At 43.0% G+C, this 17,138-nt stretch overlaps 1 protein-coding gene across 27 annotated transcripts in view; it reads left to right on the forward strand.

Moving 5' to 3' along the window:
• Nucleotides 1-17,138, forward strand: part of SLC8A1 (solute carrier family 8 member A1) — a 433,804-nt gene that overhangs the window by 43,784 nt on the left and 372,882 nt on the right. For 4 of the 27 annotated variants that reach the window (XM_021088319.1, XM_021088327.1, XM_021088329.1 and 1 more), the window contains exon 1: nucleotides 10,911-11,135. The exons of 5 other annotated variants lie outside the window; for them this stretch is intronic. Coding sequence is in view for 8 of the 22 variants with exons in the window: in XM_021088306.1 (XP_020943965.1) it covers nucleotides 11,825-11,953 (129 nt within the window). In the remaining 14 variants the exon portion in view is untranslated. Of the gene's footprint in view, nucleotides 1-9,557; nucleotides 9,697-10,160; nucleotides 10,473-10,910; nucleotides 11,136-11,201; nucleotides 11,569-11,733; nucleotides 11,954-17,138 lie in introns of those variants that run through there. 18 more of the 27 variants (XM_021088308.1, XM_021088309.1, XM_021088310.1 and 15 more) reach the window with 11 other exon arrangements.

Below are 17,138 nucleotides of genomic sequence, written 5' to 3' on the forward strand. Positions count from 1 at the left end.
GTAGAAGTGTTTTAAAGTTACGAAATGCACTATCACCATTCCAGAGTTGAGCATTTCTTATTCACTTTGACTATCAGTATTTCTTCTTGTTCATAAGTACATGAGAGTAATTTGGAAGAGTATGTCTGGGAGAAAAGTGGACACAGAATAGGATTCCACTGAATAATCTGAAAAGCAAACTGGTGGAAAATTGTGGACATTGTAGTGATTAGACACCCCTAACAATGGTGATAGTAAAATCATGTCTAGAAAATACGAATTAACAAATTAAGTCACTCTTTAAATACCAAACTTATGAGGAACTCTGGTAAACCATGTGTGAGCAAGGAAAGGAAAAAAAGTGAAGAAAAGCTTAGTAATTACAAGGCTATTTTTTCCATAAGAAACTAAGGCAAGTCTTCAGAATGAGCAGATAAGTTATCTTAAACTTAAAATGAGACCGAATGCCGAGCCCTACAGTATTGCATGGCCCTGGCTAACTTATAGCCCCTGGGAACACCCTGCCTCCCTCACTTTCTGTGGCTTTCACCCACTGACATACTTACAGTACCTCGAATGCTCCTTCTCACCACAGGGCCTTTGCACCTGAAGCTTCTCTTGAGGACTAGACAGAATTCACCTTCCTCTTCTCCTTCTCAGTTCCTAGTCATTTTCTAGTGCTCCTTAAAAGGTCAGCTCCCTCTCTTAAAAAATTGTGCAATTTTTTAATATCTCTTTTGTTTTCCCCAAGATGAAAGCTCCATTTGTTCATGGGTTCACTGATGATCCCTTTATTTCTAATATAATGCCCTGCTTTAATAGTAATGTTAAAATACTCAAATAAGTGAGTGAATAGGTAAAGGATTTTTTCATGATTTTTATAGCTAGCAGGTAAGCACCCAAAATCAAGTCAATTTCCATAAAATTCAAGCTCAGTCTGTTCTGATCATAAGACAGTCTCACAGAAAAGGGAAAGAAGGCTCCAAACTTGTCAGAAAATCCATTAGGCTTTGTTCAAACATTAGTATTTATATATAAATAACATTTAATTTTGTTGATTTAAATACATTTATTTAAACTTAAACAATATAAATTAATAAATTATTAAATTTTAAAATAACATTTCATCTTAGAACAAAAGGATAGAAATCTAAAAATATAGCATATGCTTTCCATTTAAAAATATATCTTACAATGTCAAGGTGTGTGAGTGTTAACCCTGGATTTCTCATAATGATAAATGTGTAGTTTTTAGTTTGTGTCAGATTAAGGGTATATAACAAGAGATGTCAAATCAAACCAATGATTTCATCTATTTGTTATCCAATAAATAAGACTGCTTTTAGCAAAACAATATTATTTTGATTACATATATATGATTGAAAGAGAGAAATATTTGATTAAATGTTGTGATTATGTTCAGATTTCCTTCACTGGTTCTGTATATTTCTAAAATAATATTAAAAGCAGCTGTAGTTAGGGGAAGCAAAGAGCTCTTTAGAAAGTCTATACTTCATCAAAATTGGCTCAATTTGGCTTTCCCACACAGTGGATTTAAATGTCTGGAGATTTACTCGTGGAGAGGCAGATGGGATGCATGTAGGAAACAGAATCTTTTCACCTGCTCCCTGGTAACAATTCAGCTCTACTGCCATAGAGAGACGACCAGATAAGTCTCAGCTTTCTACAACCTATTTAAAAGGCAGCCCCACATCAGAGACCAGGCAGTGGGAAGGGTCCATTTAAGGTGGTGCATTGTCTGCAGAGAATTTAAACACTGTACTAAAACCAACCAAGGCTCTCTGGTTTTTATTATCCATGTGCAGCTTCTCAGTGATGAAATGCTCCCCCAGCCTGTGGGGAAAGACTACCCTTCCTCCCCGCTGTCCCCTGTCCTGCTTTAGTATGCTGCTCTTTAAGGAGAATTTCTTCCGAGAATACTAAAGGCCTTATAGAAGTCATATGTGTTCCAGTTGAAACCATCCATAATGATTCCTCTGAAAATGAAAACTCAGTATTTAAAAAAAGAATTACTGGGCTGGGCGAGGGAGCGGGTAATGGGACTCTGCCAAGAATCCAATCAAAGCAAAAAACAACTATTTTCTTGCTGTGCATCTCTGGTCGTTGTTTGAGTCCTCTCACCTGGCCTTCCGTGGGCTCATTATGACCATCTCCTCTCTGGTGTCTTATCCCTGACCACTCTCCCTTTAACACGTCACACACTCAAGGTGCATCTTCATAAGGCCAGCGTCTGGCTATAGGACTCATGTACCCCCAAATCTACAGCGTCTAATTCTAGCTGTAAGACTAAATTCTTAAAGGTCTCAGGCAGTGTCTAAGTCATTTTTTAGTCACCGCAGGACTTAGTTCATGGTGCTGAAGGGAGTACTCACTTACTACCTGCTGCCTGAATGATTTAAAAATTCAGCCAGTAAATCTGCTGCAAAACTTTCTTTAAATGACTGCCCTAGAATAAGTCCTGCACCATGAATTTGCATCATTTATTCAACACATACTTAGTGATCATTTAGTATGAGTTAGATAGGCATTTGCTGTGTTGAATAATTTTCCATATAAAATCGGCCTTTCCTTAAGCAATGTTTATATTCAGAGATTTTTTTTTTTTTGGACTAAAAAACAGGAAGACACAAAATGTCTTTTAAGATTCATAAAATACATAATTTGGGTATCATTTTCAGGCTTCAAATCTATCATTTTTTAATCTCAAAAGAGGGCAATGCATGGGTCATAATTTGCTTTAGCCTATGACCTTTTAATTAGATTTGAAATCAAGTATATAAGATCTGGCAGATAAAAAACCATTCATGTGAAATAAAATTAGAAAAAATGAGAGTTTGGCTATTATCTCCATGCATTATCTGCAAATTTGCAAATGGTGATTTTCCAATAATTAGCTCTTTGGCTGCAGTTAAAATTCATGGTGGTGAGTGTGTGCATGCAATATGCATTGTGTAATTTCAGATAAGAATGTAGGAAGAAGGGAAAAGGAGGTGTAACAGACTCATGGAAAGAATTGCCAGAACCATCAAGTTACACATATGGGATCCCCTTCCTCCCTCACCAGTGCTGTTAACTTTGTGGTCAGAGGTTCACCAGGAGAGCTCACTTGTGTAATATTCGCCATCCAGAATACTCTTTAAACCAAAAGGGAACTCAGAATTCTTGCAGCAACTCTGCCTTGGAAGGAACAGGACCATTTTATGTGCAGCCTCTGGGAGCCATCTTGTCTTTTTGGAACAACACCTGAATTTATATCACAGGTACATGCTCTTTAGTGCAGACTGCCAGCCATGTGGCCAGGCCTCTGCACCTTGCCCTGGTGAAGTCCAGGGGCTCTAAGTTGGGAATTCCTAAAGGAACCTCAACTCAGGGTGGGACAAATGTCCAAAGTCCTGTGCTTTATCATTTCATCTGTTTGGGTCTCTCAAAAAAGGGATCACACTGTCAATGTGGAATCTTAACCAGTTCTCTGCAAAGCTGACCACCTAAACTAGTACTTTCTCCCCGAAGTCTCTATCTTTTCTTCCCTGCTCCAGTTCTTTCATCGCAGGTTCTCTATCTTATACCCTATGTATTAATTCATTTTCCTTACTGCCTGTTTTTCTAATGGAATGTTAAGTCCTAGGAGGGTGGGAACTTTTACTGACCTTTTCACTATTGTATCTCAAGCATCTGGGACAGTGCCTGACCCAGAGTGGGTGCTCATAAATATATTTTGAATGAGTGCATGAAGGAATGAATGAACAAATGAAGGACTATGACTTTCAATTGCATATTTGTTTCTGCTCTCCCTGACTTTTTGCTTTTAATTAGAATTGCTAAATGACTGATGTTGAACCTCTCAGGAAGTTCACTGGTTCCTTGAAACAATAAATGAAAATATTAAGCCCAATATCCAATGATACATGCCTACAGGACCCCTCTTAACAGGAAATAAGAGATTCTCCGACATGCTCTCAAACTGGGCCAAACTCGAGCTTATAAGTAATTGGTGAGATAAATGACAAGGGGTCAGCTTACAGGTGCCAGCCTGAGGCTTGGTCAGATTGCCATCTCTGTGTGGTCTGGCCTCCTGCAATGTCACAGACAATCTGTCTGTCATCACAGAGCAGGTGCCAGGCAGGACTGTGGTTATGGATATGGTGACTATATCAGTTGCTAACCAGAGCCTTCGCTGTAGCTACAAGGAGATGATTGCTATATGGTTGCACTTTGTACTGGACAGGGGCCAACAAGTTTACTTTACCCTATTACCAAAATCCATCTTCTGTCCATATACGCCAATCCCCCTACTGGGGACTGTATATGCTTTATTAATTCATTTACCACGAACCAACTCCCCTAGAGGCTGGGGTCTGACTGGTAGACAGGCAGAGGCCCTGCAGTCTCAGACTCAACTTTCTTGATCCTCTATCTTTGTCAGGTTAATTACACCACCCACCTGTGTTTCTTAGAGACTCAAAGAGGACCTCAAATTTTTGTAAATTATTTCAAATTTCCAAGAAGAGTCCCCCCTTAAATTTCTGTTAACTAACAATGTTTTATGGAGGAGCAGAATAGAAACAGCCTTGTGGAAGTTGCAAGGGGAATTTTCCCTTGTCTTTCCCATTATTTGATCTTAGGCCAGTGGTTTTTAGCTCTGGCTGAACTTAGCACCAACCAGGGAGCTTAAAAAAATACGAGTGCCCATATTCCACTTGAGACCACTGGGAACAGGATCTCCAAGAGTGGGCCTGGGCTTCAGCATTATTTTGAAACAACGCAGGAGATGCTATGTGCAGCCACATTTGGGCAAATCTCTTTGTACTTTCTCAACTTGTAAAAGGAGATTAATCATAATTCTCTCATTAGTTCTATTAGATTGTAGATGTTAAACAATTTTAATATCTACCCAAATGACATTTATTTTAGTCTATACCATCAGAACTCCTTATACAAAACCAAAGATGGCTAAGACTTTTGTGTTGACAAGGATATGTTTTTAAAGAAAGGAAAATTAGGAAGTAGTTTCTGAACTTTTGTTACTCGGAATTGCTAAGGTCTCTTTAGGCCATGCTATGTAAGATTCTAAATTTTTAAAGAGACAAGAGCATATCATTATTCCCAGACACTTCCAGCAGTAGCAGAATCAGCATCATTAAAACTATGTACTGAGACATCCATAAATTCAGTCCATTTCCCCCACTGGTATCTTTGTTATGACCATTTTCAAGGGCTACTGTCTGGGCACTGTGGTAACCACTAAAACATTGGCAGTTCTCAGAAGATTCCAATCCTGGGCCAGCAATTGAAGATGCAGTGAGGGAACTATGTATCATAGGCAATGCCTGAGAAAAGAGATTTATTGAAAAAGCTGAAGTTCAGTTTCTCAGGGATACTACTCTGGAACTGGATTGCCAGGAATGACTGCCCAGTACGGAGGACCCCTGGGATTTCATCTTGAGTCCCTATTGATGGAGTCTTTGAATCAATGTTGAGAGAAGTTTGCAAACTGAGTGAAAAAGTTGAAGCCCTCCAGATAAAGTTCCCTGTTCGTAAAATTAATGTGACAAGCAAAAGCTTCCTTGGAGTTTAAAATGGCTCTATTTCAGGAGTTTCTCTTATAGGTCAATGGAAACAAACCCGACTAGTACCCATGAAGGTGCAGGTATGATCCCTGGCCCTGCTCAGTGCGTTAAGGATCCAGCATTGCCATGAGCTGTGGTGTAGGTCTCAGACTTGGCTCTGATCCTGTGTTGCTGTGTCTGCGGTGTGGGCCAGCAGCTGTAGCTCTGATTAGACCCCTAGTGCCTAGACTTCCATATACCACACCTGCCCATGCCCCCCAAAAATGGCTTTACTGGAAATTAAACCCTCAGATTATAATAGAAATGGGATCAAGTTGAACCAAGACATATACGAAATATCGTCATACAGCAAGAATGCAGTGCCCCTTTTATTGACCACATAACCACACTCTACAAAATCAGGATGTGCAGGGAGTTCCCGTCGTGGTGCAGTGGAAACGAATCCGACTAGGAACCATGAGGTTGCGGGTTCGATCCCTGGCCTTGCTCAGTGGGTTAAGGATCCGGCGTTGCCATGAGCTATGGTGTAGGCTGCGGATGTGGCTCAGATCTGGCATTGCTGTGGCATAGGCTGGCAGCTGTAGCTCCGATTAGGCCCATTGCCTGGGAACCTCCATATGCTGCAGGTGCAGCCCTAAAAAGACAAAAAAAAAAAATCAGTATGTGCAAAAGCAGCATCTTTCATTACAGACTGAAAGTATCTCAGACCTTAGGGGTGTCTGCTTCCTGGGAATATTCATTGTATAGAATTCTTCATAGCAAAAACCACAGCATAACCATCATCAGTAATGAGACGACCTGATTAGGTTCAACCTAATTAATTAGAAGCTTTTTTTCTTTTTGGATATCACTTTTATGGAAATTTATGAAAAAAAAACACCATTTATTGAGTAATTACTATGATCGAGAATGATGTCTAGCACATTAAATACATTTTATCCTTTTCATAACTACTTGAAAATTTATGATCTAGGTTTTCCAAAGATATTGTGACTCACAGAGGTTAAAAACACTTCCCAAGGTAATACAGCCAACAGTAAGATTCATACCCAGATATTCTGACTCCAAAGCCTTAATTCTTAACCAGTCTCTGTTCTTTTCTTACCCACTAGTCGATCTAGATAATGCTTCTGCCATTAAGTTACTCACTGGTAACCTTCCCATGGGTCAGTTCTGAGATATAAACAAGATAATGTCCTTAAGATATTAAAGGGCAGAAATGGAAAATGAAAGTGTCAGGATTTTGCACAAGCCCAGCCCTTAACTGTAAGTTGCTCAAATGTAGAAATGCAGGCCTCTGATGTCCAAAGACTGACAGATTAAAAGGAAGTGGGTGACTTTACAACGATGGAGCCCTGAGGAAGGATGGATTATAACTTTGAGTCTCCTGGGAAGGCTGCTTCCGCCCAGTGGCAGGGGCCACTGCCTGCATGGGTTCAGGGGTGGTATTCAACTGCTCAAAACAAAACAGAGAAGTAAAACTTTAATTGCAGGAACAAGACCTCAGGGAGGAGGAACCACAGCACTTGGAAGTCACCAAGAATTCCCATGGTTACCCTAGAAGTGACAGGGAATCAAATCAACAGCAAAGAAAACCTGGTCCAGTGGTTCATCTGGAGTTTCTTACTGTAAGAACACGGTTAATGCAAAGCTCCACTCCCTCTCCTTGTCTAGGCTGTGGACACTACAATGCTTTTCTCTTATGTAGAAATCAGTATCAGACTGAACCCATGAATGAGCAGATAGGTGAGTAGTGAAGACAGACAGGCAGAGAAAGAAATGAGATGGGGAGTAACTAGAGCTATAGTAACACATTGAAGAAGCCCCAAGCATGGAAAAAACAAAACCAAACCAAACCACACCACAAGGATGGTACCTCTGACCTAAGTAATTCAAAGTAAAAGTGAAAGGAATTGCAAGAAATACTTGTTTCCCCTATGATTAAAAAGTCTTGGCTGTTTTGCCAAATATTAAATACTAAAAATAAAATTTGGAGTCCCTCTGATCATGTGTCTAACTTTTATGTGGACTGGCTAGAAAAAGAGGCCTGATTCACAACATTTTCATTTGCTTTGAAAATGCGTTTGCTAAAAGATCCCCTGAAAGTTTATGGGGAAAGCATTCATGAAAATCAGAACCATCTTTACAGTATATCAAATCTTAGTGGTGTCCCTATGGTGTCCCCAAAACATTAATGCTGAACTGCTTTGAATACCCCAAAACTGATTCTTGAGTCCAGAGGAAAGAATGGCAATCAGTATGCGAGATTACAATTAGGAAACAGCATTGCTATTGGAATGTAAATCACCACCCTCCCATATACAATATTTCTCCTTTCCAAAGCCACAGCCTGTAGCAGCCTATCTCCTTACCTAGAGCTTTGTGCCAGTGATGTAGCCTTTGATAATTCTTGCAATAAAAATCCAGTCATGTATGACATTCAGGAGGGAGCAAAAGGTTTGATTTGCCTTGGGGCCCTGGAACCCTTATAAAAATGACTTTAAAGAGAAATGAAAGGGAAAAAAAATAGGGGCTCAGAAACTGAGCCAAATCAAAGGTGGTGCCAAATCACTAGGTACTAGACTGCCTTTTAATGGTTCTAGGTAGTGGAAAAGACTACTTAACATAGATTTTCCCCCCAAATAGCCAAATTAACCTAAATATTGATGTAAATTGGAAGGAAAAAAATGGAGGAATAAACAGAACCAAGATGTTGTCTCAATGCCTTCCCAGTTGCTAACAAGAGGGACTTTGGCCCCACTGGACTATAAATGTTTAAGAACAAGGCTTTTATCACCCCATGTCACAGGGATGCTTACACCTTGAAGAAAATCTGAGCTTTCACTAAGTTCCTAATATCAATAATAGCCACACCTTTTCTTTTCTTTTTTTTTTTTTTTTTTTTGTCTTTTTGCTATTTCTTGGGCCGCTCCCGCGGCATATGGAGGTTCCCAGGCTAGGGGTCCAATCCGAGCTGTAGCCACCGACCTGCACCAGAGCCACAGCAACGTGGGATCCGAGCCACATCTGCAACCTACACCACAGCTCATGGCAACGCCGGATCGTTAACCCACTGAGCAAGGGCAGGGACCGAACCCGCAACCTCATGGTTCCTAGTCGGATTCGTTAACCACTGCGCCACAACGGGAACTCCGGCCACACCTTTTCTTCAAAATCTATCTTCATGAGATGAGTCCACTTGCATATCCACTTAGTATTGCCATTCAGTCCCTTCAGTTAGCTCCATCCTATTGCTATGGGCGGAGTCTTTGGTTATATGCTTTTCTCCATGCCATTTACAAAGCAGCCACTTTTCCCTCCAGGCCCCTTTCCTTGAGTGTGAGCCAAATGTCTGCCTCTCACACTCTCTTGAAGTCAGGACCCTAAGTAATTTTTGACTGAGGATGCTCGCTAACAGAGAGATGGTGACCTTCTGCTACCCCGAATATGTCATTCTGTTCTCATCCACTAGTCAGTGCAGTCCAACAAAAAGTTTGTGTGCAGAGTGGGTTCCAAGAAAGTTTCACTCATTGTATCTTCCCAGGAGTCATTCTTCCCTCAGTGAGTGAAACTTTCTTTTATTGAGGGAAGAATGATTCCTGGGAATATACAAGAGAAGAAGCTTAGAGTTTCCTTCAAGCTGAATGTTTACAACCACTAGATAGATGTTCAGACCCCTGCTAATTAAAGAGTGTTCCTCATTCAGGCAGCATCCCTATCACTTGTGAGTTTGCTAGAAATGCAGATCCCAGGCCTGCATCAGATCAACTGCAAAAGAAACTTCAGTTTCCAGGTGATTCATATGCACATTCATGTTTGAGGAGCACTGGTGTAGAACATGGTTCTCAACCTCCATTACACATAGGCGTCAACAAGGAAACTTAAAAATAATTGTTGATGCCTGGGTCCCACCCCCAGCGATTCTAAGATACTCAGTCTGGGGTGTGGCATAAGCACTGGGGTTTTTAAAAGCTCCCCAGGAGATTCTGAGGTGCAGTGAGAGTTGAGAGCCACTGTCAAAGAGGCAGGGAGGGCTAATCTCCACCTCGACCCTTGCCTCACAGTCAAAGGTGGGATTCCTGGAGTTAGAATCTCTCTTCCTGTGTCCTGGCTGCCCCAGAGCTGCACTGTAAGTATGGGGGGAAATTCTACTAAGGAACCTAACTTTAGCCAAGCACACCAGTGGCAAACATTAACTCATGCTTTAAAAATACCAACTTGGGGTCAGGCTTGAGAGGTACATCAGAGTCTCAAGATGGGACACTCAAATCTGCATTTTTAACTATCTTCCCAGGTGTGTCTGATGTGCAGCCAGGTTTGTGAACTCCACAGTGGGTCCAGCCTTTCATCCTGCCAAGTCATTAAGGATTTGTAAGGATGAATGAGCTGTCAAGAGAGCAAGGGCCTGGTGCAGTGCTCCTTTATTAATTATGGGGAAGTGATGTATTGGCAATGATAATGCTTCTCTTGGAAAGGGCAATGAATGGTTCGTCGATTGCTGCATTAGGTCTTTCCCAACTTAACCTTAATGCTCAGCTTTTACTCCTCTCTGTAGTTTTAAAAGCTGCAGGGTTTTCACATTAAACAGCCTCTTGGTCTTTATTCCCTGGTGAGCTGCAATCTTTGAGGGAAATACCAACAGGGAGAATCTTTCAGAGTTCTTGGCTGGGGGGGGGGGTCACCCCCCTCCCCATCCGTATCTGCATGTGTCAGCAGCTACTAGCCAGCATGTTGCTGTGCAGGTCTGATATGTAGGAAAAACACGGAGTGAGGATTCCAGAGAAAATCATTGATACACCCCGGTTCCCTCTGCTAAAAAAAAAAAAAAAAAAAAAAAAAAGCTTCCTTTAGCAGAGAGATAGAAAGTGAAGGAAGAAAGATATATCTGGATGAACAATTTCAGAGGTGAGAAACGGGTAGGCGAGCCGGGGTTGGGGTTCTGGCTGTGGGGTGAGGCGATGAAGGTTGCAAAGAAAAGTTGCAGCGCGGGTCTGCGCGTGTAATCGATGGGCCCGGCGCCGGAGAGAGCGCTAGCGCGCGGCAGGAACGCACTGCGGGGCCGAGGGCCAGGAGGACAGCGAAAAATCTCCGCGGCAGAGGCTGAGAGGCTGGAATCGCTCCCCGCTCGCCGCGAACTCCAAAAACGCGCTGGCTCCGCTGGCCCGCAGTGGTCAAGGGCGCCGGGGTGGGGGCGTGCAGGGGGCCGGGGAGAGGGTGGCGGGGCCGAGCGCGCGTGAGAGCGAGTTCGAGGCTGCGGGCGGGCGGGCGGGTGTGCGCGGGAGGGAGGGAGGGAGGGGAGCGCGCGCGCCGCCCGGGCCCCGGCCCTCCCAGCCTCCCGGCCTCCGCTTTGCCTCACGCCCGCGCGCACCGGCTGCCCGCCGCCGCCGCCGCTCCTGCTCGCGCCGGCGCTGCACGCGAGCCTGCCCGCCGCCGCCTGCTTTGTGCTTCCCTCCGAAGATGGGAGCGACCTCTCCCCGCTCGAGAGCTATTTAAAAGGAGAGAGTGCGCGGTATTTCGTACTAGCGTGAAGAAACCGGGGAAGGATCCAGCCACACTCCCCCAGACCAGGTAGGATCTTCTGATGGGCAGCAGAAGGGATTTGGCCAGATACCGCCAACTATTTTCCATTTGTCGTTCAGAAGACTTCACTTTCCTCGGCTTTGGCAAAGGACCGGCCCCTAAATTATGAGTGTGTGTGTGTGTGTGTCCCTATCCATTTTCTGGGGTATCCGCGCTTCTTTGGGAGTGAAATTGCTCGGGCTGGTGCGTCTGGTCTTTGAGTGTGCCCGCCTGCCAGTGCCGGCTGCTGGAGGAAGAAAGGCTGCTAAGGAGAGATGCTGCACCCTGCACCGCTCTGGGGCTTGAGGATTCAGGGCGCGAAGAGCTAAGTTCACCCGGAAAGCAGCGCTGCTGGGGATCCAGGCGTCCCCACCCACTGGGCTCCGCTCCGCGGTCATCCTTCCTCCTGGTAATCCCTGGGGTCTCCCCCAAGGCCACGCGCGTGAGTCTTCTCTTTTCTGACCAGCCTTGGGTGCTCCTTCAGCAGGGACTGCGGAGAGGAGGGAGGTGTGGCCGGGGCGGGGGGACAGGCAAGGGAGAGATGCAGCGGGGGAGTGGGCTGAAGGGTCCCAGTCTCTGGGCACTCTGGCGGGTATGCGTTGTGGATTCTGCACGCACAGGCATCTTTCCCTAGGAGATTAGAAGGGAACTTTGCCGCTGCATTATCTGCTTCTGGAGCTTTGCTGGCTCTTGGGGAAATGGTCTGTGTTCTGGGATGTGAGGATATCCTTCTTGGCTCCTCCTTTAATGAAGAAGAGGGAGGTCTTATGGGTGGACAGTCGGCTACAGAATCCGAATCCACCCAGGCAATGCTTTTAAAAAATACGGTATGTGTGCATCCTTGATTTTTAAAATCTCCCAACCCTCATGGATTCTGTTGCCTGTTTGATGAATGGCTTGGGCTGGCAGTTTGTATTTCCCTCTCCAGACAAAGTGGCAACCGTTGGATTGAGAGCATAGTGGTCCAATGGAACAAAGAATTTTTTTGAAAAAGCAATATGCATGGTGTCCGCAGTCCTTGGAAAGAAAGTCATGCTTTGCACTAGGTATTTGTTTAACCCCCCCTTTGCCTGGCTCCCTTGCTGGCGCTATCTCCTACTGCTAGTCAGCCACTAGTGGTTGTGAATATAACAATACAAACTTTATCCTGCTGGAGGTGTAAAGACTAAAAAGAGAAATAAGGTATCTCAGTAGGAGGTGTAGTGGAAGAAGCTTTTGTAAACCTGACAGATGTGGTAAAGAACTACAGGCATTGCTATCATGGAGGAGCTGGTGGAGTAGGTGGAGAGTCTGATCAGATCTGGTTAAAGGCATAGATTGAGTATCTCCAAATGGGAGCACTTGAAGTCCACGACCCATCATCTCTGTGAGGATTTCCTAAGGGAAATGAGAAGCAGCCAGGAAAGGGATTCTGAAAGTGTTCCTCCCACCCACTACCTCCAAAACACACACACACACACACACACACACACACACACACACACACACACAATTTTTCCTTTCTTTCTCAGAGCTACTCCTGCAGCCATTCAGGAAAGCTGGTAGGAAAATGTACTTAGATGTTTCATTCATTTCAGAAAAGAAAACAAAGCTGGAATAGAAATGATTGCTTTTAGGTTCCTCTTTCAAATTGTCTTACTTGGATTTGGCTGTGTGGGTTTGCTAAACTTGCCTGATTGCAAGAGGTTAGGTTGGTGTGAAAAAAAAAAAAAAAAAAAGAAGGGAGGAAGGAAGAGAGCTCCATCTTAGTGGGTGAGGAGGTGGGGGGAGACCCACTTATTTCGTCAGAAGCAAGATGTGTTTTCTTAAACGGTTTTCATTTTAGGGACTGCCTGCTTGAAGGATGCCATTTGGATCTAAGGGCTCTTTAGCTAAGATTTTTCCAACCTATTAAAAAAAGTAGCCCTGATTTCCCTCCCTAAAATGGCTCTTTTATTAAGTATGGAATGATTAATTCCTATGGAAAAAGAAAAAAAAACTGGACAGAGGTAAAATATTATTTACTGTTTAGATGTGCAGGGACAGTAAAGGATGTAAGTGTCCAGGACAGTCAGACTTGCTTTACTCTGCCTGAAAGCTTAGCAGGGCCGGAAGAGGAAGGTAATGAATTAAAAGAATATGCAGACTGTGCCTTATTTCTGTCTTTGTATCTATCTACCTATCTACCATCTATCTTTCTGTTTACTTTATCTTTGATATGTGATGGTTTCTAACAGTATCATTTCAGATTAAGATTAAGAACTAGATAATAACCCTTTTGTTGACTTTCCATGAAAAGGAAGAAAAGTGTATAGCCCTGGTAGTGCTCTAACTCCAAATGAAATGACAAAAGGAAGGTGAAGTGTCATCAGTAACACCTGCAAGACTGTTTTGCAGGAATTACATTAATTGCTCTTTCAAACTTACTATGTTTTGGGGAAAAAAAATCCAAGAGGGCTTCAGCATTTTGTTAGCAAGCTATATTTAACATGTTTTTTTAATCACACAAAAATAGACTTATTTATCTTGCAAAGTAAAACGCATGGTTCCTTCTCAGTACTTAATCTGTTTCTTCGACAAAATAAATGCTCTGTAGATCCAATGAAGTTGCATTCCCCCTTTAAAGCAAGTATAAAGCGTGCATTTAGCTTATGGATGGGTTTCTCCCAAAGTAAAGGCATTTTAGGACTGTACCATCTGATTTTCATGTTGTAATTCAGTAACAGAAGCCCTTTCTCCATGATGCCTTCAGGTAGAGGGAGAAACGCATGTAGGTAAGAAGCAAGCAGTCTCCGGTCTTCCCCATCAGCATAGGAATAAACAAGATCCAAATTGAAATAGAAATTAAATCTGGAAAAAGAAATGCACAATTAAATGAACACGGTAGAGCACGTATCTTGCATGTTTGATATTTTTGCAATGTGTATGTATGTTGCTTTTCACTAAAAAATTAAATCATTTCTTTACATTTGCTGAGAACTTGGACTCAATCTCTCTTCTTCCTGATCCTTCCATCCTCTTTTCGTCCTCTAAGGGATAAACGTACCTTGTCAGAATGTCTTCCAATATCGTCCATACCTCATGGTCAGACCCCCTCATCAGAACCTCTACTAAATAATCTCCCATCTGATTAAATTCTCCTGCTCCCTCTTGTGGCAAATATTCTTGACTTTAGATTCCAGAACCGGCCTCACTCAGCTGCCTATCCCTTAGGTTCTAATTTTCATTGGTAACTGGGGCTAATGACGCCAGTAGGTTGCTAAACCAGCAGTTTCCAATTTTCTCTCCGAACAAAGGAATGTCTATCCCTTGGAGATGCCCTTGAGATTTAGTGGAAGTCAATGTCAGATGTTCTCAGATCCAGCAAGATGGACTAGGTTCTGGGAAGGTGAGCTTTTAGGGTCTTGCCTCTGAGATTTTGATTTGAACTCGGGGCTAGTCCAGTGGTACATCATGAAGTGCAGGGGGCTTATTTTCGGTTTTATGTCTTTCTCTTCCAGAAGATACCTCTGTGTATATAAATGTGTCTTTATTTCTCTGTGGTGCTTTCTGTTCTTGCCTCCCTTCCTCCTCAGCCTCTCATGCACCCGCCCCCCACAACATACGCACATCACAGAGGATATTTTATACAATATATTTAAAGACTTCAACTAATTAATGTTTAGGTTCTCAGTAGAGTTTGTAAGTCAAGCAGCTTATTTTCTGAACTGGAGACTCCTAGGGTAAACTACTCTTACTGGCATGTTTTCATCAGTTGAGAATACAAATGAGATCAGGCGCCTTTTTCTAGTGTGTTGACTCGATGTGGAAGACAACTGCTTACAGTTCTTGCTGCCTCAAGTGTTTTTTGTAGGCTGTCTTTGCTGGCAATTCAGTATTGAACCCTAAGTGTCTGATGTCTCCATCTGTGATTGTCCTTTGATCTGAACACCCAAGAGGCAATAGTAACAGACAGACCAAGGTTCACAAGAATCCCATTTGCTCTTTACCTGCAACTTTCTAGCCAATGTCAGGAGGAAGAGGAGGAGAAAGTCCTAACTGTCTGCTGTAGTGAGCGAAACGTGCTGGTGATCAAGGGCAAGTATGTTATAGGCAGCTGTCTAGAAAGTGATTTGAGAAGCACAAAACATCCCTGGACTCCAGGTGTTTATCCATGGCCAATATAGGATCAGAAATTCTCACCATTAGAGATACTCATTTTGTATAAAGTGATTCTATCTAGTAGATCCTTAATAGAAGGCAATGATGCTGCCTAGGAAATTGCTACCATTCATTCTCACAAACCATTAGCATCTGTTCATTTTTTAACTTGAATTGGTTTATCAGATCAACTGGCAGATAGAAAAGCCCCAAGGGCCTGGAACACAGGAAGATGCAGAGGAAGTGAAAGAAGTTTGAAACTGGGTTACTGTCCAGTTTGTGTCCCCAGAGGGGCCCTTCTGGTGGGGAAGTGCCTGGGAACTAGGCTACTTGAAGCAGTCTCACTCTACTCTGTCTGGGTAGAGTGCAGCCAGACAGAGGTCAAGGTAAACTGCCACCCTGACATTTTACTTCTGGGGCAGCAAAGTTAACACAAGTTTGATCTTTCTTGAAAATTTAGCCTATTTAAATCTTCTGAGAAATGGGTGAATTATGCCCCCTACTGTGAAATGATATCCTTCAAATCTTGAATGGCTTCTCCTGTATCATTTTGGAATAGTCTTACCATTAACCAGTAAATATTCACACTTTCCAGCTAGTGTGATGCTCATTCAGACAAATGTTTTTTTTTTTTTTTTTTTTTTTTTTTTGCCTGTGTAATCAACATAGAAACATCAATGTAAATATTCAACTCCACCTTAATTTTTCAGAAAAGAGAAAAAGTTATCACTCTGGCAATGTCATTTCATGTGAAGTCAGACTAATTAGAAATTTCCTGGTTGAATCCCGTGTGAAATGAAGTCAAGAAGACAAGAGGGTGATTCAGCAAGTTACTTGGGCTTTTCAGAGAATGCAGATGATGAAGAGGAGTTTCTTGACATTTATTTAACACCCATTATGTTCCAGACATCAATTGAAGTACTCTGCACATGTTGTCTCTTTTGATGCTCAGAAGTGCCCTTGCAAGGAAGCATCTTGGTCCCAGTTTAAAGATGAAGTCTAGGGCTTAAATAACTTGTTTAAGAGGGAATAGGTGATGGCACCAGTTTTTGAGGCTATTCCAAAGCTATGCTCTTGGCACTGTGTTCCTGGTTCTTAGGGAGGCCATGGTCTAGAACACTAAAATACTGGGCTGAGTGGGGTGGCTGCAACTGAGCCCAATGCTGTGGAGTTGAAAAGGAGAAGAGAACACTGGAAAAGGGTTCATGGAGAAGACAGCATTTTAGTTTGTTCTCAAAGAGTGAAAAGCACTTTGAAAATAAATGAAGCCTCCCTATTTATTGTAACCAACTAAGGACCATCCTGGAGCAAGGTTAGGGCCATTTCCTTCAGACCAGCTGTGGGTCCCAGTCAGGATCATGCCACTGGAACTGTGGATCTGGAACATGATAGCATAAGCCATTGTGCATGTGTGTTTCACACAGGAAAGCAAAAAGATGATGAAGTTCCAGCACACCTTGAAGGAGAGAAGCTGTATCAGTCGGGAAGGTGAGGCAAAGAGTAGACCATCTGCCCACCCATTCCTGCCTTAAATTTGATGGTTATGTCTTCTATACCAACACAGGCGGTTTTTCTTTCATTCTGTATCATCGAATGGCTCTCATGCTTTCTCCTTTGAGCTTCTCCAGTTCCTCACTTCTGCTTCCCCCTCAATCATAGGACCCAGAGCCTCCTTTAGCTCTGCTCTGATCCATATATAGCATCCAGTCCTAGCATCAGGTCTAGAGAATCGGTCTGCTTACTCTGCGTGCCAACCCCAGCTTCCTCTGTGCACCATAGTACAGCTCCCAAAGTGAGTGGCATCAGCCAGGGGCTAAAGGATAGAGTTTGGAGAGATGCTCAGTCATCTGTCAGATGCCCCTCAGCAGTTGCAGGTCACTCTTTTAAAAACAT

Source organism: Sus scrofa, chromosome 3, assembly GCF_000003025.6.
Source record: "Sus scrofa isolate TJ Tabasco breed Duroc chromosome 3, Sscrofa11.1, whole genome shotgun sequence".
In the NCBI taxonomy this organism is placed as follows: Eukaryota; Metazoa; Chordata; class Mammalia; order Artiodactyla; family Suidae; genus Sus; species Sus scrofa.